The sequence below is a fragment of the Polypterus senegalus genome, chromosome 5, assembly GCF_016835505.1.
Source record: "Polypterus senegalus isolate Bchr_013 chromosome 5, ASM1683550v1, whole genome shotgun sequence".
NCBI classification, from domain to species: domain Eukaryota; kingdom Metazoa; phylum Chordata; class Cladistia; order Polypteriformes; family Polypteridae; genus Polypterus; species Polypterus senegalus.
This window is the reverse complement of record NC_053158.1, coordinates 203454779-203481338: the sequence shown is the minus strand read 5'-3', so window position 1 is coordinate 203481338 and position 26560 is coordinate 203454779. Positions and strand designations below refer to the sequence as shown.

At 42.3% G+C, this 26560-nt stretch overlaps 1 protein-coding gene across 1 annotated transcript in view; it reads left to right on the top strand.

The window, feature by feature from the left end:
* The window catches only part of LOC120529940 (intraflagellar transport protein 57 homolog), a 45528-nt gene that overhangs the window by 9662 nt on the left and 9306 nt on the right, over positions 1-26560 (top strand). The window contains exons 4-8 of the mRNA XM_039754149.1: positions 4496-4586; positions 12987-13058; positions 18007-18126; positions 18205-18276; positions 26096-26227. Coding sequence (XP_039610083.1) covers positions 4496-4586; positions 12987-13058; positions 18007-18126; positions 18205-18276; positions 26096-26227 — 487 coding nt within the window. The remainder of the gene's footprint in view (positions 1-4495; positions 4587-12986; positions 13059-18006; positions 18127-18204; positions 18277-26095; positions 26228-26560) is intronic.

The following is a 26560-nucleotide window of genomic DNA, read 5'->3' as shown; positions in this document are numbered from 1 at the left end:
TTTTCAGTTCACTAACATTTTGATAAAAATGCCATTAATTTAGTTTGTTTGCTGTCAAAGTTGCATTAACTATTTTTTTATCCATCCATTATCCAACCCGCTATATCCTAACTACAGGGTCACGGGGGTCTGCTGGAGCCAATCCCAGCCAACACAGGGCGCAAGGCAGGAAACAAACCCCGGGTAGGGTGCCAGCCCACCACAGGGCACACACACACCAAGCACAATCTAGAATTGCCAATGCACCTAACCTGCACTCCTTTGGACTGTGGGAGGAAACCCAAGCAGACACGAGGAGAACATGCAAACTCCACGTAGGGAGGACCTGGGAAGCAAACCCGGGTCTCCTAACTGTGAGGCGGCAGCGCTACCCACTCCGCCACCATGCCGCCCCTATTTTTTCATTCAAACACAAAATATGTGATCTGGCCAGTGGGGGTCCATATATCGTTGAGTGGAAGTGTATACCCAGTGACACGTCTTTAATTTAATTGAAACACACGCTGATTCCTCCAGCTAGGACTCTGGATATCTCTGGTCCACGGTTCTTCAGGCTGATCCTCCAATTACCTGTGAACCCCCCCAGTCTCACTGGGATTGCGCAGGCGGTGAACCAGCTGAGGGTAGGGAAGGCTGCAGGGATCTGAGGTATCTGGGGTGAACGTCTCCAGGCTGGTGGTCAGATTGTCCTCCTGGCATTGCAAGCAAGCTTTACTTCCATTTGGGAGACGCGCTTCATCCCAACTAACTGGAAAACGGGACTCGTCGTCCCTGTCTGGAAAAGGAAGGTCGATCACCTGGATTGCGGCAACTACAGGGGGATAACACTGCTCTCTGTGCCGGGTAAGGTCCTTGCTAGGTTCGTCCTCAATAGGATCCGTGACCACTTGCTCACCTACCAGCGACCGGAGCAATCTGGTTTTACGCCGACCTTCGACCGCATCCTGGCACTGAGGGTTCTCATGGAGCGCAAACGTGAATATCGGCAGAGTTTCTCTGCAGCCTTTGTCGATTTTCATAAAATGTTCGACTCAGTTGATCGAGCTGCCCTGTGGGACATCCTTAGACTTCACCTCGAGGTTGCTGGATATCATGGCTGGCCTGTCTACTGGTACTGTGAGTGCTGTGCAGAGTTTTTCCCAGTTGATTCTGTGGTCCGTCAGTGGTCTGTTCTGCTCCTACTCTGTTCAAAGCTTGCATGGACTGGGTGTTGGGCAGGGTCGTGGGGTCCAGCAGCTGTGGGGCATCTGTTGATGAAGAAAGATTCACGGATCTTGATTTTGCTGATGATGCTGTGATCTTCGCAGAGACAATGGAGGCTTTAATGGGGGCTCTCGAGAGACTGAGTGAGGAGTCTTGAGTGTCTGGGCTTGCGGGGGTCCTGATAAAAAGCAAAGATCCAGGCCTTTAATGACCTCTTAGTCACGGCCATCAGCAGGGTGTCTGTCTGCAGAGAGAGTGTTGACCTCATCATTGAAAGGTTTACAATGACATTCATGTGACTCTGGTGACTCTTCCTATGAAGTTAGTAGATGAATTGGAAGAGCATGGGGGGTCATGAGGTCACTGGAAAGGGGTGTGTAGCACTGCCGATATCTATGCAAAGGGACGAAGGTCCAAATATTTAGAGTCCTGGTGCTCCCCGTTTGCGAGTCATGGACACCATCCAGTGACTCGAGACGAAGACTGGACTCCTTTGGGGTCTCTCCAGAAAATCCTTAGGTACCGATGGTTTGATTTTGTGTTGCTCATGGAGTCCCGAATAAGGCTCATGACCTGCATTGTGAGGGAGCGTCAGTTCCGGCACTACGGCCATGTGGCACGATTACCTGAGGGTGATCCGACTCACGGGATCCTCAGAAATGTGAAGTCATTCGTCATTGTTTTCCGGCTTTACCTTGAGTGGATTCAATGTAGTGGGTCTTGTACACACCTGGGGCACCTGCCTTTATTCAGGTATCACAGGCGGCTGCACGGTGCCTCGGTCAGGTGGTGGTGGTGGTGGTGGCAGTGTAAGGCACCACCATAGAAGAACTGGAAAAGAAAGCAGAGAAAAGGAAATCCCTTTGACAGCATTAACAGCCCTTATGTAAGTATTTGGCAGTTTTGCACATTATGATTCTTCCCCATTCTTCTTGGCAGAATCGATAGAGACCCTCTAAGTTGGTGGGATGGCACCTCTGGACAGCAGTTTCCAAATAGTGCCACAACTCCTCCTTAGGGTTAAGATCAGGGCTTCGACTTGGACATTCCAAAATATTCACCTTTCTGTTTCTGAGCCACTCCAGCGTCACTTTGGCCTTGAATCCTTGAATTTGAATCTTCTCCCGAGCCGTAGGTTCATAAGCAGACTGGAACAAGTTCTCCTGCAGTATTCTGCAGTATTTATGTCCATCCATTGACCCTTCAGCTCTGACACATTTCCCAGTCCCAGCACATCCCCATAGCCTGATGCTGCCACCACCATATTTCACTGTAGGTTTGCTGTTTCTTGAGGCCTGGCCAGTGTTCATTTTATGCCACGCATGCCTTTTTGAAGTCTGTTCTATTTTGGTCTCATCTGACCATAAAATGATCTCCTTCCCCTTAACTGGGTCTTTCTCATGCTTTGTAGCAAGTGCCATGCATGCTTTGTTCTTATAGAATGGCTCCTTTCTTGCTACTCTCCCGTAGAGGTCTGCTTTATGGAGAGCTCTTGAAGTTGTGGACCTCTGCACCTTCACTCCCGTGTCACCCAAGGAGCACTGCAGACTTTAGAGAGTGATGGTTGGATTTTTAGTGGCCTGTCTCACCAGTCAACATCTCGCACTGATGTTGAGTTTTGAGGGATAGCCAGTTCCAGTAAGAGTCCTGGTGCTGTAATGAACCTTCCACTTTCTGATGGTGGATCCAGCAGTGCATAATGGGACATTCAGACTCTTCGATATTCTTTGTTAGCCATTTCCTGCCTTGTGCATTGCAATGATTTTGTTTTCTCACATCAGCAGGATGCTCCTCTGTCTTCATTTTTGCTGTGTAAGAGACGGTCCGGTAGCTCAACCCGGCCAGGACACCCCTGAGATGGAAGGATGTGGGTAAAGGCAGCTTTTCAAGGACACTTTCTCCCCCAAAATGCTAGATAGCTGCTCCCCTGAACTGCAGTGGTTGCCCCGGATTCCCACAAGACACTATGGGACGTGGAGTTCGGCAACACAGCCCTGCTGGGCACTGTGGATGCCACCAGGGGACGCTGTGGGAAAATGGTGGGAGAGAAAGAAAGGACTCATTACATTTAACTATGACTGTCAAGTGACTGTCACCTTTGTGTCATTTGTGCTTGCAGAGCACAAAGGTTTAAATTAGTGTGCAACTAGCTACCAAGCCCCCCCTTGGCTCCAGGCATGTAGTGGTGAAACAGGACAAACTTTAAAAATCAATACAAAAATGTGTAAAAATGTAATTTGTAGGCGGCATGGTGGCGCTGCTGCCTCACAATTAGTAGACCCGGGTTCACTTCCCAGGTCCTCCCTGTGTGAAGTTTGCATGTTCTCTCCATGTCTTCGTGGGTTTCCTCCCACAGTCCAAAGACATGCATTTTAGGTGCATTGGCGATCCTAAATTGTCCCTAATGTGTGCTTGGTGTGTGTGTGTGTGCGTGCCCTGCAGTGGGCTGGCATCCTGCCCAGGGTTTGTTTCCTGCCTTGCGCCCTGTGTTGGGTGGGATTGGCTAAAGCAGACCCCCGTGACCCTGTAGTTAGGATATAGCGGGTTGGATAATGGATGAATGGATGTAATTTGCATTGAGAAGAATTTATTCTGATAGCTTTCGTATCCGAGGTGCCTATATATAAAAAATATACAATATTTTTCTCTTTGTCTTTCTTCTCTCTGTCTGTTCCGCCTCCACTCCTCCCAGCAAGCGTCGTCCTCTCCCTCCCTCCTGGCTCTCGGTGCAGTGGCAATGGCCTTCTTTTGTCCAGTACCTGGGAGTATTTCCAGTAGCCCATTAGTGTGGACAGGAAGCACTTCCAGGTGGATCGGAAGCCCAATCAAGTTGGACTCCGCAGTCCCTGTAGCACCCCCTGGTGGCACCCCATGGAACCCAACAGGACTGTGCCAAACTCCAAATTCCATAAAGTCCTGTGGGAATCTGATGCGCCGCTGCAACTCCTGGGGGCTGCCATCTACAGGATGGTCCAGATCTAATTATGCACTTCCAGCGCGTCTGGATGACTTTGATTTATGCGAAGACATTTCCAGTTAGGCACAAAGACGATTCTTCATGTCGTCATTTCGCACACTTCTCGATGGTCCGGGATTTTTCAGGTGATTTTCTATGTAATAAACTTAATAAGTTATAGCGTAATGAAAATTTCATAATTAAATCTGGACCAGAGTTCCGGGATTTGGTAATTTGTCTCCCGGTCTCGGTCTTTTAAGGTCCACCACACCTCGAAGGTCAGGACAGACTCAGATGTACGTTTTGTTTTTTAACATTTGACCTAATTTTTATCAGACCTAATTATCCGACTGAAGCCCCCGAAGAAGGATATTTCATTGAGGATATTGCTGAATTCTCACTGGACAGGCTGGAAGAGGAGATCACTGTAAGTCTGAAGAATGTTGGTGCATTGTGATGATTGTGAATTGATGTAATTTATTTTTAAGTTTTTTGTGATCTTTTATAGTTATTTTGGGTTCTGTACATTGGATGATATGAATCGAGCATTTGTTTGTAGATCTCGGTGATTTCCACCATGCCAGATGGGTGGGTTTTTAGAATCTCTGTAATGGCTGATCTCGTGTGATTCTCACGCACAAGTCTCTTAAGTGTACTCACAATGGAGCAGAAAACAAAAAAAATCATCCATTGAGCAGCAGATCTGTTGATAGGAGAGGTCATAGACTAGCTGGAGCTGACAGAAAGGCCACACTGCTCAGCTGTGGGGAGTGGAAAGGCATTTCAGAACGGACAACACGTTGAACCTCAAGGCTACAACAGCAGAAGACCAGTCCTGTCAGCTAAGAACAGAAAGATGAGGCTGCGGTGGTCACAGGCTCACCAAAACTGGGCCGTTGAAGACTGGTGGAGTCTCGATTTCTTTTTTTAGATGGTGGGGTCAGAATTTAGTGTCAACAACATGAAAGCATCCTGCCTTGTATCACCGGTTCACACTGGTGGTGGTGGTGGAAAAGCATGGGGAATGTTTTCTTGGCACACTTTGGAGCTGTTAATACCAACCAATCATTGCTTGAATGCCACAGACTATCTGAATGTTGTCACTGACCATGTGTTTCTCTTCATGACCACAACTGACCAATCCTCTAGTGGCTACTTTCAGCATGTTAGTCCGCAACATCACAAAGCAAAAGTCAAGTCAAACTGGTTTCATGAACATGGCCATGAGTTCTGTGTTCTTCAGTGGACTTCCCAGTCACCAGATAGGAATCCAGTAGAAGACCTTTGGAATGTGGAAGGACAGGAGACTTGCAGCGGACAGATCTGCAGAAATTATGTGATGTAATCAATGTCAGCGCGGACCACAATCTCAAAGGAATGTTTCCAGCATCTTGTGGAATCCATGCCATGAATAACCGAGGCTGTGCTGAGAGCACAAGGAGACTCTACTCAGTGTTAGTATGGTGGTCCTAAGAAATTGACCATCGGTTTGTGTGATCAGTCCACAGCACAATTATTGGCACCCCAGGTAAAGATAAGTAAAAAAGGGAATAAAAAATTTATGTTTTGGTGAATTCCATAAAGCTCACACTGAAAAAAACGAGAGAAATCCAACCAACTATATTAATTCTGAGAAAAGATAGATAGATAGATAGATAGATAGATAGATAGATAGATAGATAGATAGATAGATAGATAGATATGAAAGGCACTATATGATAGATAGATAGATAGATAGATAGATAGATAGATAGATAGATAGATAGATAGATAGATAGATAGATAGATAGACAGATATGAAGGGAACTATATGATAGATTGATACAGTTGTGCTTGAAAGTTTGTGAACCCTTTAGAATTTTCTATATTTCTGTATAAATATCACCTAAAACATCATCAGATTTTAACTCAAGTCCTAAAAGAGGATAAAGAGAAACCAGTTAAACAAATGAGACAAAAATATTATGCTTGGTCATTTATTTATTAAGGAAAATGATCAAATATTACAGGGTTCACAGACTTTCAAGCACAACTGTAGATAGATGTGAAAGGCACTATATCATTCATAGATAGATAGAAAGGCACTATATGATAGATAGATAGATAGATAGATAGATAGATAGATAGATAGATAGATAGATAGATAGATAGGCACTATATGATAGATAGATGGATAGATAGATAGATAGATAGATAGATAGGGGGAAATGTGGCTTTTTACAGGACCTCTTTTAATAAATAGAAATGTGTTAAAAAAAAGCACATCACCAACATGTGATTGTAGCAGAAACATCTTCTAAGAAGAAATGCAGAGTGCTGAGATCTGCAAGTCACCCTGTTGCTACACCACAACAAAAGTGTAACAAACCCATAATTAAGTGTGAATTTGGGTCTAATTATTAGATTTAAAACTGTGTAATTAATATGGCTAGAAGTACGCACTCTGAATAAGAAGACTAAAATGGTGTCATAGCATGTTCAGACCTCAAGGTGGAGACAAACAGCCACTACCTGGCATAGTACTCTTTCTTTGCAGAATACTTCTGGAATCTTAGACTTGAGTCACTTTATTAGCCACATACATTTACACATACAAGGGAGTTGTTTCAAGGAAAGGAGGGCTTTAAAAATTTGATGTGCAGGATGGGAAAGATCAGTAACAACATTGCTTGAATGTTTCTTGGACTTGGAATTATATGGATCTTGGAGTACTTAAAATAGATTGGCAGAAAAAGACTAAAGCTCCTGATTCAGCATAGAATGTGGTGCCAATGAAAAGTACTCACCCTTTTAGATGTTTTCATGTATTTTCTTTTGATTAAAAAATAAAAATCCTCTATCCATCCATCTTCTAAACCTACTTTCTCCTGAGCATTGATTTGTCATGAGGAAGTTGGAGCTTATCCCAGCTAGCATTGGGTGCACGGCAGGAACAATCCCCAGACAGGACTCCAGTCTGTCACTGGGTGAACACACACACACACACAATACAGCCAATTTAGCATCACCAATCCACCTAAGCTTCATGTCTTTGGACTTTGGAAGGAAACCTACACAGACATAGAGAGCAATCTGATTCACTGAGGATATAATTTGGGTTTTATGACATTGATCAACAGAAAAAAAAAGACTCAGAAAAAAAAAAAATATATATATATATATATATATATATATATATATATATATATATATTTCATCTTTTGACCCATCCATTCATCCTTCATTTTTTTTATCCAGCTTAATAAAAGGGCAAATATATGTGGGTTTGTCCGGTTGCTATGTCTCTGTAATTTCAACAGATGGTGTATCACAAACATTTGGAGCAGTGCATTTTATTTTATTACTACTAATGTTTGTGATATGATCACCTGGTGGAGTGAGAAATATAATTTACTTTCCTACTCTATGCATTACAAAATTCTCTCTTAATAGATCTCAATCTGCATTTATTATCTTTAGATTTCTCCTCTAATTACATATATACAGTATTCTCCACTTATTTATATAACAGAAATTATTTATATATACAGTGGTGTGAAAAACTATTTGCCCCCTTCCTGATTTCTTATTCTTTTGCATGTTTGTCACACAAAATGTTTCTGATCATCAAACACATTTAACCATTAGTCAAATATAACACAAGTAAACACAAAATGCAGTTTTTAAATGATGGTTTTATTATTTAGGGAGAAAAAATCCAAACCTACATGGCCCTGTGTGAAAAAGTAATTGCCCCCTGAACCTAATAACTGGTTTGGCCACCCAACTGCAATCAAGCGTTTGCGATAACTTGCAATGAGTCTTTTACAGCGCTCTGGAGGAATTTTGGCCCACTCATCTTTGCAGAATTGTTGTCATTCAGCTTTATTTGAGGGTTTTCTAGCATGAAGCGCCTTTTTAAGGTCATGCCATAGCATCTCAATTGGATTCAGGTCAGGACTTTGACTAGGCCACTCCAAAGTCTTCATTTTGTTTTTCTTCAGCCATTCAGAGGTGGATTTGCTGGTGTGTTTTGGGTCATTGTCCTGTTGCAGCACCCAAGATCGCTTCAGCTTGAGTTGACGAACAGATGGCCGGACATTCTCCTTCAGGATTTTTTGGTAGACAGTAGAATTCATGGTTCCATCTATCACAGCAAGCCTTCCAGGTCCTGAAGCAGCAAAACAACCCCAGACCATCACACTACCACCACCATATTTTACTGTTGGTATGATGTTCTTTTCTGAAATGCTGTGTTCCTTTTACGCCAGATGTAACGGGACATTTGCCTTCCAAAAAGTTCAACTTTTGTCTCATCAGTCCACAAGGTATTTTCCCAAAGTCTTGGCAATCATTGAGATGTTTCTTAGCAAAATTGAGACGAGCCCTAATGTTCTTTTGCTTAACAGTGGTTTGCGTCTTGGAAATCTGCCATGCAGGCCATTTTGCCCAGTCTCTTTCTTATGGTGGAGTCGTGAACACTGACTTTAATTGAGGCAAGTGAGGCCTGCAGTTCTTTAGACGTTGTCCTGGGGTCTTTTGTGACCTCTCGGATGAGTCATCTCTGCGCTCTTGGGGTAATTTTGGTCAGCCAGCCGGCCACTCCTGGGAAGGTTCACCACTGCTCCATGTTTTTGCCATTTGTGGATAATGTCTCTCACTGTGGTTCGCTGGAGTCCCAAAGCTTTAGAAATGGCTTTATAACCTTTACCAGACTGATAGATCTCAATTACTTCTGTTCTCATTTGTTCCTGAATTTCTTTGGATCTTGGCATGATGTCTAGCTTTTGAGGTGCTTTTGGTCTACTTCTCTGTGTCAGGCAGCTCCTATTGAAGTGATTTCTTGATTGAAACAGTTGTGGCAGTAATCAGGAAATTGAACTCAGGTGTGATACACCACAGTTAGGTTATGTTTTAACAAGGGGGCAATTACTTTTTCACACAGGGCCATGTAGGTTTGGATTTTTTCTCCCTAAATAATAAAAACCATCATTTAAAAACTGCATTTTGTGTTTACTTGTGTTATATTTGACTAATGGTTAAATGTGTTTGATGATCAGAAACATTTTGTGTGACAAACATGCAAAAGAATAAGAAATCAGGAAGGGGGCAAATATTTTTTCACACCACTGTATATATCTCATATATATATATCTCATATATTATATATATTATATATATATATATATATATGTATATATATATATATATATAAATTGGGAGGCATGGTGGTGCAGTGGGTAGCGCTGCTGCCTCGCAGTTCGGGGACCTGGGTTTACTTCCCGGGTCCTCCCTGTGTGGAGTTTCCTCCCACAGTCCAAAGACATGCAGGTGAGGTCAATTGGCGATCCTAAATTGACCCTAGTGTGTGCCCTGCGGTGGGCTGGCGCTCTGCCCAGGGTTTGTTTCCTGCCTTGCGGCCTGTGTTGGCTGGGATTGGCTCCAGCAGACCCCCGTGACCCTGTAGTTAGGATATAGCGGGTTGGATAATGGATGGATGGAGATATATATATATATAAACTGCTCAAAAAAATTAAAGGAACACTTTGAAAACACATCAGATCTCAATGGGAAAAAGAAATCCTCCTGGATATCTATACTGATATAGACTGGGTAATGTGTTAGGAACGAAAGGATGCCACATCGTTTGATGGAAATGAAAATGATCAACCTACAGAGCCCTGAATTCAAAGACGCCCCAAAAATCAGAGTGAAAAAATGATGTGGCAGGCTAGTCCATTTTGCCAAAATTGAATTGCAGCAACTCCAAATTGTCCGCAGCACTTTGTATGGCCCCTGTGTTCTTGTATACATGCCTGACAACATCGGTGCATGCTTCTAATGAGATGACAGATGGTGTTGTGGGGGATCTCCTCCCAGATCTGGACCAGGGCATCACTGAGCTCCTGGACAGTCTGAGGTGCATCCTGGTGGCATTGGATGGACCAAAACATAATGTCCCAGAGGTGTTCTATTGGATTTAGGTCAGGAAAGCGTGGTGGCCAGTCAATGGTATCAATTCCTTCATCCTCCAGGAACTGCCTGCATACTCTCACCACATGAGGCCAGGAATTGTCGTGCACCAGGAGCCACTGTACCAGCATAGGGTCTGACAATGGGTCCAAGGATTTCATCCTGATACCTAATGGCAGCCAAGGTGCCTTTGTCAAGCCTGTAGCGGTCTGTGTGACCCTCCATGGATATGCCTCCCCAGACAATCATTAACCCACCACCAAACTGCTCATGCTGAATGATGTTACAGGCAGCATAATGTTCTCCATGGCTTCTCCAGACTCTTTCACTTCTGCCACGTGCTCAGGGTGAACCTGCTCTCATCTGTAAAGAAGCACAGGGCACCAGTGGTGCATCTGCCAATTCTGGTATTCTATGGCGAATGCCAATCGAGCTGCATGCTGCTGGGCAGTGAGCTCAGGGCCCATTAGAGGACATGGGGCCCTTGGGTCACCCTCATGAAGTCTTTCTGGTTGTTTGGTCAGAGACATTCACACCAGTGACCTGCTGGAGGTCATTTTGTAGGGCTCTGGCAGTGCTCATCCTGTTCCTCCTTGCCCAAAGGAGCAGATACTGGTCCTGCTGATGGGTTATGGACCTTCTATGGCCCTCTCCAGCTCTCCTAGAGTAACTGCTTGTCTCCTAGAATCTCCTCCATGCCCTTGAGACTGTGCAGGGAGACACAGCAAACCTTCTGGCAATGACACATATTGATGTGCCATCCTGGAGAAGTTGGACTACCTGTGCAACCTCTGTAGGGTCCAGGTATCGCCTCATGCTACCAGTAGTGACACTGACTGTAGCCAAATGCAAAACTAGTGAAGAAACAGTCAGAAAAGATGAGGAGGGAAAAATGTCAGTGGCCTCCACCTGTTAAACCATTCCTGTTTTGGGGGTCATCTCATTGTTGCCCCTCTAGTGCATCTGTTGTTAATTTCATTAACACCACAGCAGCTGAAACTGATTAACAACCCCTCTGCTACTTAACTGACCAGATTAATATCCCATAAGTTTCATTGACTTTATGCTATACTCTGATTAAAAAGTGTTCCTTTAATTCTTTTGAGCAGTATATATATATATATATATATATATACACAGTACAGGCCAAAAGTTTGGACACCCCTCCTCATTCAATGTGTTTTCTTTATTTTCATGACCATTTACATTGGTAGATTCTCACTGAAGGCATCAAAACTGAATGAACACACGTGGAGTTATGTACTTAACAAAACAAGGTGAAATAACTGAAAACATGTTTTATATTCTAGTTTCTTCAAAATAGCAGAGTGAAGGCAAAGGGGCCAACAAGTGCTAAACAGCTCTGGGAACTCCTTCAAGACTGTTGGAAAACCATTTCAGGTGACTACCTGTTGAAGCTCATCGAGAGAATGCCAAGAGTGTGCAAAGCAGTAATCAGAGCAAAGGGTGGCTATTTTGAAGAAATTAGAATATAAAACATGTTTTTAGTTATTTCACCTTTTTTTGTTAAGTACATAACTCCACGTGTGTTCATTCAGTTTTGATACCTTCAGTGAGAATCTACCAATGTACAGTAAATGGACATGAAAATAAAGAAAACACATTGAATGAGGAGGTGTGTCCAAACTTTTGGCCTGTACTATATATATATATATATATCATCATCCTCTTTAATAAAACCCTTGTGTGTGTCCAGGTGTCTGTGTGTATGTCTCCTGGTAAGGTGCGCATGCGCGGGGCCACACAGCACGTGTTCAGTCTCTTCCTGTGCATTCCCTGTCCAGAGAGACAGACAGACAGACAGACAGACACACACACACACGCAGGCCCGCGAGAGAGACACACACACACACGCGTGCAATGTTGCAATGTTACTTTTCTTGGTTGTTTATTAAATTACAGATTTTTCAAATGTTCATTTTTTTTCCTTGTGTTTAAAACTCATTAAAAAAGGCGTTTTTAGCGAGCGGGTTGTAAGGCTATAGCGCAAACTCTTGCAGTGTTAGTTTTCTCTGTTATTCAATGTTTTTACATTTAGTTTACTATTACGCTGTGCATTCAATGGTATAATTACTATATTTGTGCTTAAAATCTTAAAAAAATATATATTTACATACAGTTCATACGGTCTGGAACGGATTAATTGTATTTACATACAATCCTATGGGGGAAATTATTTCGGTTCACGACCAAATCGGGTTAGAACCAGAGTTCTGGAACAAATTATGGTCGTGAACCGAGGTTCCACTGTATTACTGTCAGACAAAATTACAGGCATTTTACGGAAATACAAAGCAGTATTACTGAGAGAGAAAATTAAAGGCACACAATACAGTGACGCATATTACAGCCACATACAAGGTCCTTTGCCATTTAATGTCGACTGTTCCTACTAACGTTTATGCACTACTGTTTTAGCGCCCGTTATTGTAATGGGCTCAATGTCTAGTATATATATATATGTGTGTGTGTGTGTGCTTTAAATTTGCTCTCCCTCTGTTCATCCATTCATCCTTTGGTGGATTTCCTATTTTAAATGATGTCCACGTCTATGTCAGTGTTGTCATATGTGAACTGTAAAGTCATCCTCTCCACAATGACTTCATATTTGATCTTCATAAGACCATTACAAGCCAACGGAGCTTTCACAAAGCAAGAAAATCAGAAAAAGGTCTGCATTTTACAAAGTGTTAGAAGTTTAGTCCCAATATTTTCATGTTTATTCCGTTTTTAAAGTTTTCATCACTGCAAACTGAAGTTTTAATAAAAATGTCCCCGTTGGGGGCAGAAAGGAGGGAGGATTCAATACTAAAGTCCAAACTGAAAGATCTCACTTTGCTACTCTTTTTTAAAGGAAGAGCCAGACGATTATGAAGATGAGCATCTCCTGGATTTAGAAGCTTTGAAGGAGCCATCATATAAAAGTGTAAGTGTGTGAATTGGAGCCTTTACATATTTTATTCTTTTCCAATTTCAAATATATTTTTTTTTATATGTGCCCTTCAACTCTGTACCAAATTAAGCAGATCTGAGAATGTTCTAGTGTAGGAGATGGTTCCATGGATATATATATATATATATATATATATGGTTGAAATAGTTTTACTGTCAAATAATGCAAAGAGTACGCGACTAGTGATTCGCCCTAATTCTGGGCTCACCAGGCGTACACATTAGGGCGAAATTAAGGGTTTGAATTAGGGCGAAACACGTGTCGCGTACTCTTTGCATTATTTGACAGTAAAACTATTTCAACCATTCTATGATCTGCTTCTCGCAACTGAAAGAGGGCACCGTGGCGGATGTTAGCCGACTTGCTGACCAACCACAAGCGTTACCTGGTAGGTAGTCACCCATACAGTCAGATTGTGATTCAGACCACGAATGCCTTGAATATATATATATACACTCGATGCCCTGTCTGATGAACCTTGCTGTGGTCCTCAGTCACTGTTCCAGTCAGGGATAAAGAATAATGGATGTTTGGGGGGAGAGCAGCTCCTCCAAAATACGAGGGATGGCAGTGTTCCTGGCATAATCCCAGTATGGACACCTGCAGGGCGTGCTGGGTACTGTTGTAGGACAACCTGATTGCGGGTATGGTTGCAGCCAGAGGGCACTGCCTAGAGAAAAACTCAGTTTTGTGGAACTTTCACCTGACCTGCTTCCAGTCCTCCAATACTATGACACCAGAAGTCCTCCACAAAAAAAAGAAGTCCGTCGGAGTCATCAAGAGGTGGACATGGCTGTACATGTGCCTCAGAGTGTCACCCTCCAAGTTCCTCCCAAGTATGTGGTTCTACCCCAGACTGAGAGGGGGCACTGCTGTTGTCTTGTCTTCTTCTTCCTCCACTATTGTCAAAATTCAGGGGTAGAGGAGGGTAATCAGCTGTAAACTGTGACAAAACTCACCGTTACTTTTTAGTTCAACTCTCGTTGCTGGAAGGAAAGTTAGTTTTGTTGATCTGACCTTGATTATCTGCGCACAAGTAGCGAAGAGCAAACAACCTTTAAAATGGCATCAACATCTTGGGAGAGACCAAAGCAAATAAGCAAAGCAAAATACTCGGTGGACAACGTTTTGCATATTATCGCTGACTCTGACCTGTCAGACTCCGATTTTGATGCAAGTTATCTGGAGATGGAGATCAAAAACAAAAGTGAGGCACCAGCTTCAGCTGATCAATCCCCAGCTGACCAGGGTGCTGAATACGTTTGTGTCGCTGATGTGCCTACAGCAACCTTCTCCTAGGAGGACCACTGCTTACGATGACAAGAGGTACAAACCAGAGAGCGAGAGAGAGAGAATAAGTGCCTCACCAGAGGTACAAACCAGATAGATAGATAGATAGATAGATATTTATGTAAGGTACTATATAATAGATAGATAGTGTGAGAATAAGTGCTTCACCAGTGCCAACCCGACAACGGAGGCACATGAAAACTAAACAAAAAGATTTATTTTTCTTCACCCGTGGGGCACATCTTCCCCATATCCCTCAGGCGGCACACAGTCCCAAACACACACAAGCAAAACATCAACAAAAATAGCAAATTTTCCTCTGCCACCACTCCTCCCAGCAAACGTTGTCTTCCTCCTCCTCCTCCTCCTCCTCCTCCTCGTCGTCCTCCTCCTCCTCCTCCCGACTGTGGCTCCTGGAGTGGTGGCTCCTTTTATAGCCCACCCTGAAGTGCTTCAGGTAATAATTAACCTAATTAAGGCTGCACTTCCGGGTGTGGCTGCATTACAACCCACATAGGCTCAGGAAGCTGTGCAGCTCCCCCTGGTGGTGGCCACGAAGCCCAACAGGGATGAGCTCTGGTGTAACACAATTGTGGCCCCGGTGCAACCCAGGGGGGCTGCCACCAATTGTTCCTGGGGACATAGTGTGCATCCCATGGCTGCTCCCCCGGATCTAATGTCAAAGGGGTGTCCCGGCTGGGCATGGGTTCCGGCCGTCTGCCACAATAGATAGATAGATAGATAGAGGTACACCATGATAGATAGATAGATAGATAGATAGATAGATAGATAGATAGATCTGCGGTGGGCTGGTGCCCTGCCCAGGGTTTGTTTCCTGCCTTGCGCCCTGTGTTGGCTGGGATTGGCTCCAGCAGACCCCTGTGACCCTGTGGTTAGGATATGGTGGGTTGGATGATGGATGGATGGATATATAGGGCAATATATAATGATGGATAGATAGATAGATATGAAAGGCACTATATAATAGATAGATATGAAAGGCACTATATAATAGATAGATAGATAGATAGATAGATAGATATGAAAGGTGCTTTATTATAGATAGATAGATAGATAGATATGAAAGGTGATTTATTATAGATAGATAGATAGATAGATAGATAGATAGATAGATAGATAGATAGATAGATAGATCTGCGGTGGGCTGGCGCCCTGCCCAGGGTTTGTTTCCTGCCTTGCGCCCTGTGTTGGCTGGGATTGGCTCCAGCAGACCCCCGTGACCCTATGGTTAGGATATGGCGGGTTGGATGATGGATGGATGGATGGATGGATGGATAGATAGATAGATAGATATGAAAGGCACTATATAATAGATAGATATGAAAGGCACTATATAATAGATAGATAGATAGATAGATAGATAGATAGATGAAAGGTGCTTTATGATAGATAGATAGATAGATAGATAGATAGATAGATAGATAGATAGATAGATAGATAGATAGATAGATAGATAGATGTGCAAACCTGATTGCGTCACACTGTGACTGCGACCACCACGTAAAGGCAGCCCGATCATCGACAGGTGCTGATGGCAGCCACAACACACAGCAACAAATGTTTTATGTTGATTTATCTGTGAAGCCATTGCCTTCTGTGCTTTGAGTTTTTTGGAAAAAATATTCAGTCCTCAAAGAGCTAAGGATATGAGTGTGAAGTGAATTCTAAGTAGAATATTGTGGGGTGACTGACAATTAAGCTCTCACCTGGGACTTTGTCTCTAGGATCCCTATGTGAGTGTGTGAGTTTGCGTGTGTCTGTATTTGTGTTAATCTTAAGATGCGGGAGTAGACCAACCTAGTAATGGACCTGTTAAGTCCCACCGAAGCCCACAATAATACACCAGCTTTGGAAGAAGTCAACAGCGCTAATCACAGTAGCACCTTTCTTGGGACTACCAACTCTTTTTCTCTGGAAATGAGGACCTTTTGAGGTCGCCTTTCCCTAGGATGCCATAATAAGCCTTTATACTGTATGGTGGTTTTTTTAAAATGATATAAACTTTTAGTAGCAGTTTATCACATTAATTATGATACAATGGCTACAATCACACTCACTGGCAAACTAATAACCCATTAAATATTTTGAATACGTCAAGCCTTTTAAATTAAGAGACATCATTCCATCCATTCTTATTTGGATAGCTTAACTGCTGTAAACCTGTAAAAAATGATTAATGTGGTAAATTCACTTCTACTAAAATACAAATTATTAAAAATTATTAGAAAATTAATAAAAAATATTTTACTCTTTTCAACTTGGTTTATTTGCATTTATCTACATTCTTTCATATTTTTTCACTGAAGCTAATTTTTCTCAGTAAATCTGTCGTTCTTGGATAAATATAAATATAAATCTTTACATAGCCTGCTACTGAAATTGAATCTTGGGAGCATCGGCCCCTTCATTGAGTCTGTTCTGCCCTTTCAAAAACAAAGAGATTTGTTGTTCAGGTAGTCTGTAACTCGCACTTTGTTTTCGACATAATGGATATCCCTGAATTTATATAAATGAAAGAACTGTGAAAATATGATTAAATTACTTGAAGAAGTGACTTATTACTTGATCAACTGATAACTAAAAAGATATTGCATTTATACGACAGAATAAATGTGTGATTTTTTTTTTTTAATTAACTGAAACTTCCATCCATTATCCATCCCGCTATATCCCAACTACAGGGTCACGGGAGCCAATCCCAGGGCGCAAGTCAGGAAACAAACCCCGGGCAGGGTGCCAGCCCACCACAGGGCACACGCCACACTAGGGACAACTTAGAATCACCAATACACCTAACCTGCATGTCTTTGGACTGTGGGAGGAAACTCACGCAGACACGGGGAGAACATGCAGACTCCACACAGGGGGGACCCAGGAAGCGAACCCGGGTCTCCTAACTGTGAGGCAGCAGCGCTACCCACTGCACCACCGTGCCGCCCCTTAACTGAAAATTGTAAATTATAAATCCATTTTGGAATAATGGGTGGTAATAACGATAATTTTCCATTAAAATATTACAAAGCAGTACTTACTCGTACTTAAATATGACGTACTGTTCCTGGATGTATGGAAATTCTTATTTAACCGAGCGGCTGAAAGAAGAATCAAAAGAGAACATCTCATGTAGAAAACGTGAAACTGTAATTTCAAATTTGAAAAAACTCAACTTACTTACAGTGAATTAGGATTACAAATAATTAAGAAAAGAACATTTATAATGAACGGTCTACTCGTCAAGAAGATACAGCTGAGTTCAAAAGATGAACTGACATAGCCAAGTTGGACAAACGTCAACTATTCTTGTTAATATCCGCATTGTTTACTACCAGAATGGAAATGAAGATTCGGGGGGATAAAAAAGTGTGCGCACTACTTCCGCAAATGCTGATTGGTGTACAGATGTCAAGTTTTATCAATGACAAGGATACTTAGATTTTAAAATTTTAAGAGCCAAGATTCCGGACATTTTCAGAATTTTATAAATTCCTCCCGGATAGTCCGTGGCACGTTAAAAATGAGGACATGTCTGGGAAAATGAGGACGATTGGCAGCCCTAACCTTGCTCCCCATGCATGTATTTCTAACTGAATGTACGCTATTTGTTCCCAAGGATTTAAGAGAATCTTCGAAGCCAGACAATATACTTGAATCCTGTGTGGATGCCTCAGAGTGGAAATTGGAGACTGAAAGAGTTCTTCCTCAGCTGAAAGTCACAATCAGATCCGATAAGGTCAGTATATCTGCTTGGTTCGTCAAATGCCAAATGTTTGGAGCTGAGTAAATGACGTGATTTTATTTTTATTTTCAGGACTGGAGAGTCCATGTGGAACAAATGCACCAACATAAAGATGGGATCGAGTCGTCTCTAAAAGATACAAAGGTGTGTCAGCCAATGTAAGGATCTGAGGCCCTGTTGGGACTCATAGGGGTAACAAGTCAGGGTGAAATTGTGGTTTGGCTCTATGATCACTCTTGAAACTTTGTAAACCCATTGCATAACTTGAGTTTGTATTTTTTTTTAGCACAAAATGGTTATTAATTGTTGGAATGAGAATATCCATGGAATGCCCGCAGTATGTAGAAATTGTGCAGATGAATGGCACTTCTTTTACCAGCTTCTCTGGCAGTTTTGTTCCTTCGGTCAGTTGAGCACGTGTATGAGGTTTAATGACTTTGTGGCGAGTAAAATAGCGGCGTGCCTTGGGATGTTTTTGGTTACAGTTAATGTGCCACCACAGAAATAAAGGTTGGGAAACACTGATCTAATGAAATAACAGGTCTGGCAACAATGCAGTTGACGCCAGGCGTTTAAAAGCTGCTACCACTTTATGCATTCTGCACAACAGCACTCAGTTACCATTTAGCTGTTGGCCGATGTCTGACTCATTTCTCCGCCAGCGTAAAACACGGTGGTGCCATTTAAGCAGTGGCCAAATTGGATTACAGTCGTGCCCAAAAGTTTTGAGAATGACCCAAGTGTTGGTTTTCACCAAGTTTGCTGCTTCAGTGTTTTTAGATCTTTGTGTCAGATGTTTCTATGGTAGACTGAACTAGAATTACTAGCATTTCAAATTTTCAAGTTTCAAAGGCTTTTATGGACAATGGGTTTGTGCCCTCATTTTTTTTAAATATGCTGCAGTGCGTTCCTGTCTAAAATAGGCAGAATTAGATCCTGGAGTTTTAGCTAATTTTCACCCAATTTCCCAACTGCCATTTCTGGCTAAAATTCTTGAAATAATCTATATATATAATTCACTAAGGCAAGACAACCATGGAAAGCACGCCGCAAGGGGTGTGGATTCATTAAGTCGCCGTCAAGCGCACGCAGGAAGGAGTCACGCCCACCAACTCCAAGCCCATTGGATACGACGACGACTCGCAGGGCCACGCCCACCAACTCGAACACGACGACACAGAAAAAATGATGTCATTTATATTCGTCTGTCGTAGAGGCCACATGCAGTGCAGGTCAGGTTAATGTCATGTGCATGTCATAGAGGCATGTTTCTCGCGGAGGTGAATTGCCATTTGCAGCATGTAAAACGTTTTGCGAGGGGCATCCCATGGGATCCTTAAAACAATCCTTTACAACTGAGGTTAAAACACAATGAAGTAGGCAGTCTTTAAAAACCGAGTTTTTGTTACGACGCATGACCGCGTGCACCATAGCAAACTGTTGTACACGCTACATACAGCAATTCGCATCCGCGACAAACATGCGTCTTCTTAGATGCTCCTGCACTTTGTTCACATCCCCCCTCGCTACTACTGAATGAAAACTCTATAGAGTTCTATCTTTTCATTCACTTTCTGTTGTATCCTCCAACCCTCCCTTTTTAGACAACTGTGTCTTTCCAGAAGTGTTCAACCATCAATAAATAATTATGCGGCATTTGTTATGCCGCGGGTTCACTATTGTGTTGTATTTTGCTCTCTCCAGGGTTCCATCTTTTCATTCGGTTACTGTTGTATTCTCACACCAACCCGTTTTAGACAACCATTCAATAGCATTCAATAAATAATTATGCATGACATTGAGCGTGTGTCTACCCGGCGCAGAGAGGCGTGGGTAAGCCGTTGAACCCCATTCGGGCTGCAAACCGTGGAATTCCCACTAAGTGTGACTCCTACGCTCCCACTGCTTACGTCCCAACCCTTTGTACACACACCGCTCCCACCTCGCTACTACCGTGGCCAGGTGCCTTAGTGGATTATATATAGAAAATCAGCCAGATCCACACAGAGCAATGAAAGGTCTACGTCAGTCACACGTACATCTGGACTGTATAAAGACGACGACTCAAATGACGAGTTGGAGGTGAGCACATGAGCGGGCAGTGCATACTGAACAAGAAATCAGCAGACGGAGCTGAATGGACGTCCTTCTCTCCTCCCGTTCCAACCTCCGCGCCGTGCACGGCGCGAGGACGGTCCGCCAGTTTTCAGTCACGGACGATTGTGTGTTGGTTCGTTCTGTGCATTGTTACAATGTTGCTTTTCTTGCTGATTTATTACATTTCCACTTTTTCAAATGTTACTTTTCTCCCTGTGCTTAAAAATCATTAAAAAACCGGCCTGATTATGCGGCGTATGGTACGCCGTGGGTTGGCTAGTTATTTATAATCAATTGGTTGATCACCTGAACTCCAATAATTTATTTGAGATCTACCATCTGGTTTTAGGCGTTATCATGGTGTTGAGACTACCCTCCTAAATGACATTTTTGATATTATGGGACATTTAATGTATAGTTTGAACTTTCAAGTCAGGACCCAAAATTTAAGCCTGTGCAGACCACAGCTAGCCAATAACAACAACAACAACATTTATTTATATAGCACATTTTCATACAAAAGAATGTAGCTCAAAGTGGTTTACATAATGAAGAATAGAAAAATAGAAGACACAGTAAGAAAATAAAACAAGTCAACATTAAATAACATCGAATAAGAGTAAGGTCCAATGGCCAGGGGGGACAGAAAAAACAAAAAAACTCCAGACGGCCGGAGAAAAAAATAATAATAATAGAGTTTGGGATCAGACTTCCTCGAGTGAGGCCAAGTTTGCAAGTCTTTAAGAGATCCCATGCCCTTTTATGAATGGAAATGCACTTTGATCTTAACACTGGTTCCTTCAAAAACATTTCCACACCACGGTTAAGCATATCCATTGGTATGGCACAGCAGGTTCTACCTTTAAAGTCATGACCTTTGTGGACACTTTTTCTATAGTGTCGTTTCTTGTGACTGAAGACAGAGAGATATAATTAAAATTAGTAAAAAATCTTTTATTGATACACACCAGGCAAAGGTAAAATGACAGAGAAGCACAGTCCTAGGACATGAGGGGTCGGTGTCCCAAATTTTTATAGGGCTTTTGTCTTATGACTTTAGTTACACAAGTATTTCAAAATATTAGCCTGAATCAGCACTACCAGAAATCTACAGGTGGAATACATCTGTTAGTTTCCTTAGTTTGGGGCTCGATGAGTCCACACTTGTGGTTTTTTGTGTAGTAACCTTAAAACAAGAAGTAGCACTTAGCACGCATACTTTGGGCAAGCAGAGTTTGCCTGACCCTTGTCACGTACACCAGATTGATCAAGCTGTTTTGTATTTTTCCACACCTTAAGCAGTCCACAACTAGCCAATAGAGTTTGGGATCAGACTTCCTCGGGTGAGGCCAAGTTTGCGAGTCTTTAAGAGATCCCAAATGACATCTCTGTTATTACTGACTCGGGTGGCACTGCAGTCCTTGTCCTTCTTGACCTGACCGCTGCCTTTGACACTATTGACCATGAGATATTGCTGTTGCGGCTTGAACATCTTGTTGGGCTTAAAGGGGCTGCTCTTAACTGGTTCAGGTTACATCTTAACTGGTAGACACTTTTCAGTGACTTTAAATCCCTCTTTTTCGTCTACTGCTCCTCTTAAATGTGGTGTTCCTCAGGGATCCATTTTGGGTCTTATTCTCTTCTAGGCTGACCCGCCTTTTAAGGCGACCGACTTTTAAGTTGACTTAAGGCAATTCAATATGTAGATCAATTTGATATTTTATACAAACTCATTAACTTGGTTATATTGCATTTGAGCGGTATTACTTTAATACTTGTAGTTTCTGTTATTTTTGTGATGAAATGTATACTACGCGGTGAGGCATTTGTACTCCATCAATATTAATTATTTCCAGAGACATCATTTTGTCTATTTTTCCAGCGCACCGCGCACAAAAGCAAGGGAACGATGAGAGCACCAGAACTCTGCTCACATCATGTCGCTTCGTACCACAAGCTGCAAGTAGTAAGTCTGTGATAAGCGGAATACTGCTACGCTGTCCACTCACGGGACAGAAGGACAATCCCGACCGCATTTATATAGTAAGAAAGAAGAAGAAGATATCGCACAGTCTGGAGTAGAAAATCATCTTTTACCTGAAAAAACGAAACTACAAATCCCATCGTGCATTGCAAAATGGACGGGGCGTGTGTGAAACTCTGCGCCTGCGTAGCACTCACGGGACGGAAGGACAATCCCGACCGCTTTCATATAGAAGGATATACCTTCACCCTATTTTTTAGGAAATGTAGCATTTCTTTCCACTGCTATGCTGATGATACTCAGGTTTATATCCCCGTCTGCAACTCTGCAATAAATCAACTGCACAACTGTCTTTCTGAACTAAGATCCTGGATGGCTAATCATTTTCTTGATCTGAATCAAAATAAAACAGAGGTTCTTATAGCGGGTCCATCAGCTAAAGGCCAAATTGGTCTTGAACTTCTCGGCTCTTTCTCTGTCTTTTGTAAACCTCAAGTCCGCAATCTTGGTGTTATCTTTGACAGTAACCTCCCTTTTAAGAAACAAGTTAATTCTGTAGTCAAGATTTGCTTTTTCCAGCTTCGTCTTTTAGGTAAGATCAAGCCTTTTTTTATCTTTTAGGGATATTGAGAAAGCTACTCATGCTTTTATTTTTCTCGCCTCAATTACTGCAACTCGCTGTATTCTGGGATTAGCAGATCTCTGATCCGCAGGTTACAGTTGGTCCAGAATTCTGCCGCTCGCTTCCTGGTTGGGGCAAGAAAGTCTGATTCTGTTTCTCCAATATTAGCTTCTTTACACGGGCTGCCTGTCAGTTTTCGAATTGATTTTAAAATCTTGTTGCTAGTTTTTAAATCTTTACATGGACTTGCTCCTGCCTATTTATCCGAATTGTGTGTTTTACACCAGCCATCTAGAGTGCTTAGATCTTCTGGTCAGTTGTCACTTGTTGTCCCTCGTACCGAGTGTCAAACTAAAGGGGACAGGCAGGACTTGTGCTGCTGCTGCTCCTCACCTGTGGAGCTCTTTACCTCGTCACATAAACGAGTCGACGACAATTCAAAACGAGATTAAAGACTCATTTCTATTCACTTGCATTCCTGGACCTTGAGTAATACTGACAGTTTCCTCATTGTGATTATTTAACATTACTTCTATTTATTATTTATTTTATTTATGTTCATATATTTTATTTCTGTTTATGTTATTTATGTTAATTGTATGTTTTTCTTTTATTCTATTATTGTAAAGCACTTTGGCCACAGCATTCCTATGTTGTTTTAAATGTGCTATAGAAATAAATTGACACTGACATTGACATGAATATGTCAATATTTGCAGTGTTGGCTCTTCTGCAATTCACCCTGGCAGGCTGTCCATGATCTTCTGGGCCAAATCCTGACTGATGGCAGCAGCCCATTCTTGCATATTTTGTCACAATTTGTGACCGCCAGGTAAGGCGGAAGCCCTACATATGATGGCTCAGCAATTCCTGCAGCACCATCTGGTGGCACCCCCAAAAAATACCAATTCTGACACAGCCCTGTGTGAATCTGAGGTGCCGTTGCAACCCGGGGGGCTGCCAAGTAGCAGTTAGGGGAGAGAGAGCACCCATCAAAAGCCATCTCCCTCTGTCCATCCTTTAAGGAGGCATCCGGGCCGGGTGGAGATACCAGTCGTCCCTCACACACTCCATACCCTACAGTGTTTAAAATGAACTGCCAGGAACTATGGACGGCACTCCAATAAATAGGGAAGAGGGCAGTTCCTGCCGGTGATTGGCAGATGGCCCCACCCCTTGTGGAACCAACTACAAAACATAACGGACATAATCAAATAAACATAAAGAATAATGTATTGTAGCGGGGCTACATAGTAATGATGTATTCGATGTGTGTGTTTCCATCGTCCCGTTTGCTGTTTATCATGTGTGCGTCAGTGAATGTTGTCCCCGTAAATACAGTGGGGACGGATGATGGAGGGAGAACGCAGCCCCAAGATGGAAAACACCTGTTCACAATTAATGCAAGTACAACCAGCTCATCACTATATAACCAATCAGGAGGGAGACAGAAAAAAAGGAGAAAGACGGAGATCACAATTCATTACCACGAACCACCAGTACCTGCTGTTTTCCACATCACGCTTTTGATACCAATTTGTTTTTCATTTTGCCGGACTTGCATCAATTCAATCATCACCAGAGACGTCAGGGTCGGACTACATCATCCACCACAAGCCAAGGATTCACAGTGAAGTTGTTCCATTTGTTCTGGGAAATACAAACGCATCACATATCTGTTGACCAGTCATCTGCATTCAGGACAGTTTTATACTCGGACTCGAGTTCACGATCATTCATTCCGTAGTTCATTCATTATTGTTATTCGTCGTTGTTTGTTATATATGTTTGTTATGCACTCCTCTCTGGACTACCCAAAAAAGACATCAATCACTTGCAACGAGTGCAGAATGCAGCTGCCAGAATCCTAACTGGGAAAAGAAAATCCGAACACATTTCTCCAATTTTGATGTCACTACACTGGTTGCCTGTGTCATTCAGGATTGACTTTAAAATTCTGCTTATGGTTTATAAAGCCTTAAATAATCTCGCTCCATCTTATATATCGGAATGCCTGACACGTTATATTCCAAATCGTAACCTCAGATCTTCAAATGAGTGTCTCTTTATAATTCCAAAAGCTAAACTTAAAAGAAGTGGTGAGGCGGCCTTCTGCTGTTATGCACCTAAAATCTGGAATAGCCTGCCAATAGGAATTCGCCAGGCAAATACAGTAGAGCAGTTTAAAACACTGCTGACAACACATTACTTTAACATGGCCTTTTTATAACTTCACTTTAACTTAATCCTGATACTCTGTATGTTCAATTCTTCATAATAACTATTCACAGTGGCTCCAAAATCCATACTGACCCCTACTCTCTCTTCTGTTTCTTTTTCCGGTTTCTTTGTGGTGGCGGCCTGCGCCACCTCCACCTACTCAAAGCTTCATGATGCACCAACATTGATGGTCTGAAAGCCACAAGTCTACGTGACCATCATCATCAGGTCCTTCCATGAAAACGCTAAATACAAAGAGGACTGTTTGACTTATGTTAGGTAGATTGCCCAGAGGGGACTGGGGGTCTCGTGGTCTGGAACCCCTACAGATTTTATTTTTTTTCCAGCTTTTGGAGTTTTTTTTTATTTTTTCTGTCCACCCTGGCCATCGGACCTTACTCTCATTCTATGTTAATTAATGTTGACTTATGTTTATTTTTTAATGTGTCTTCTATTTTTCTATTCATTTTGTAAAGCACTTTGAGCTACATTTTTTTGTATGAATATGTGCTATATAAATAAATGTTGATTGATTGATATGTTACAGGGGCAAGGGAGGGTTTGTTATGTAATATATGGTGGTGTCACGTGTTGCTTTGGTGGAGGGATATATGCAGTATATATATTTTTTTTCATGTGAAAGTTCATTTAATATAATTAATTACTTATTTTTACATATCTGCTTTTGTGTGCCTATATTTAATCTGTCTATTGTGGGGAAAATTGTATTTGTTAGAGGTATGGCTTGATTTTATAAGATTCACCTCAGTAATTTATCCAGGCCACAGGTCTTGGCGGTGTAGCTGCCGGCTGGGTAAGGGGTCGGCCGTTACAGTATATAATAAAACAAAAGAAAACATTAATATAAATAAGACAAAAAAATAACTTTGAACCCCAGCCAGGGGGGAAATGCTACCTGAAACATGACACTTAGTCTACCTTTGAACTCTAAGTAGCTGAACTGAAGGATGCAGCTTGCATTTGATGCATCAAGACATGTCTGACCTTCTACTCTTTTTGTTTGCCTTTGCATTTATTAGGGTTACCTTAATAGGCTTCAAGATGAAATCAGTGCAACACTGGAAAAAGTGGGAAGTCGGGAGAAAAATATTAATACCCAGATGAAGCATCTCATCCAGGAGTACCGCGTGGCCCAGTCACAGCTTAGTGAAGTAAGATGGATTATTACAAGACTCTGTGGGTCAGACCTTTTTTTAGGGGAGTTCGTAAGCTTGTGCTGCTGCTTATTGTACATAGACTTCTGGGGGCCTGCAGAACTCCCCAAGGTAGAGTGTGCGCTCCCTCACCAATGGATATGCTAAATAGTAGCAGGGAAATGTTTTTGAAGGAACCATTGTGAACCCCCCTTAATAAAATGACAAGGGGACTCTTATAAACCTACAAACCAGGCCTCATCCCAGACAGTCTGATCCCAAACTCTACTGGCTAGCTGTGGACTGCTCAAGACTGTCATGACTTTAAAGGTAGAACCTGCTGTGCCATAC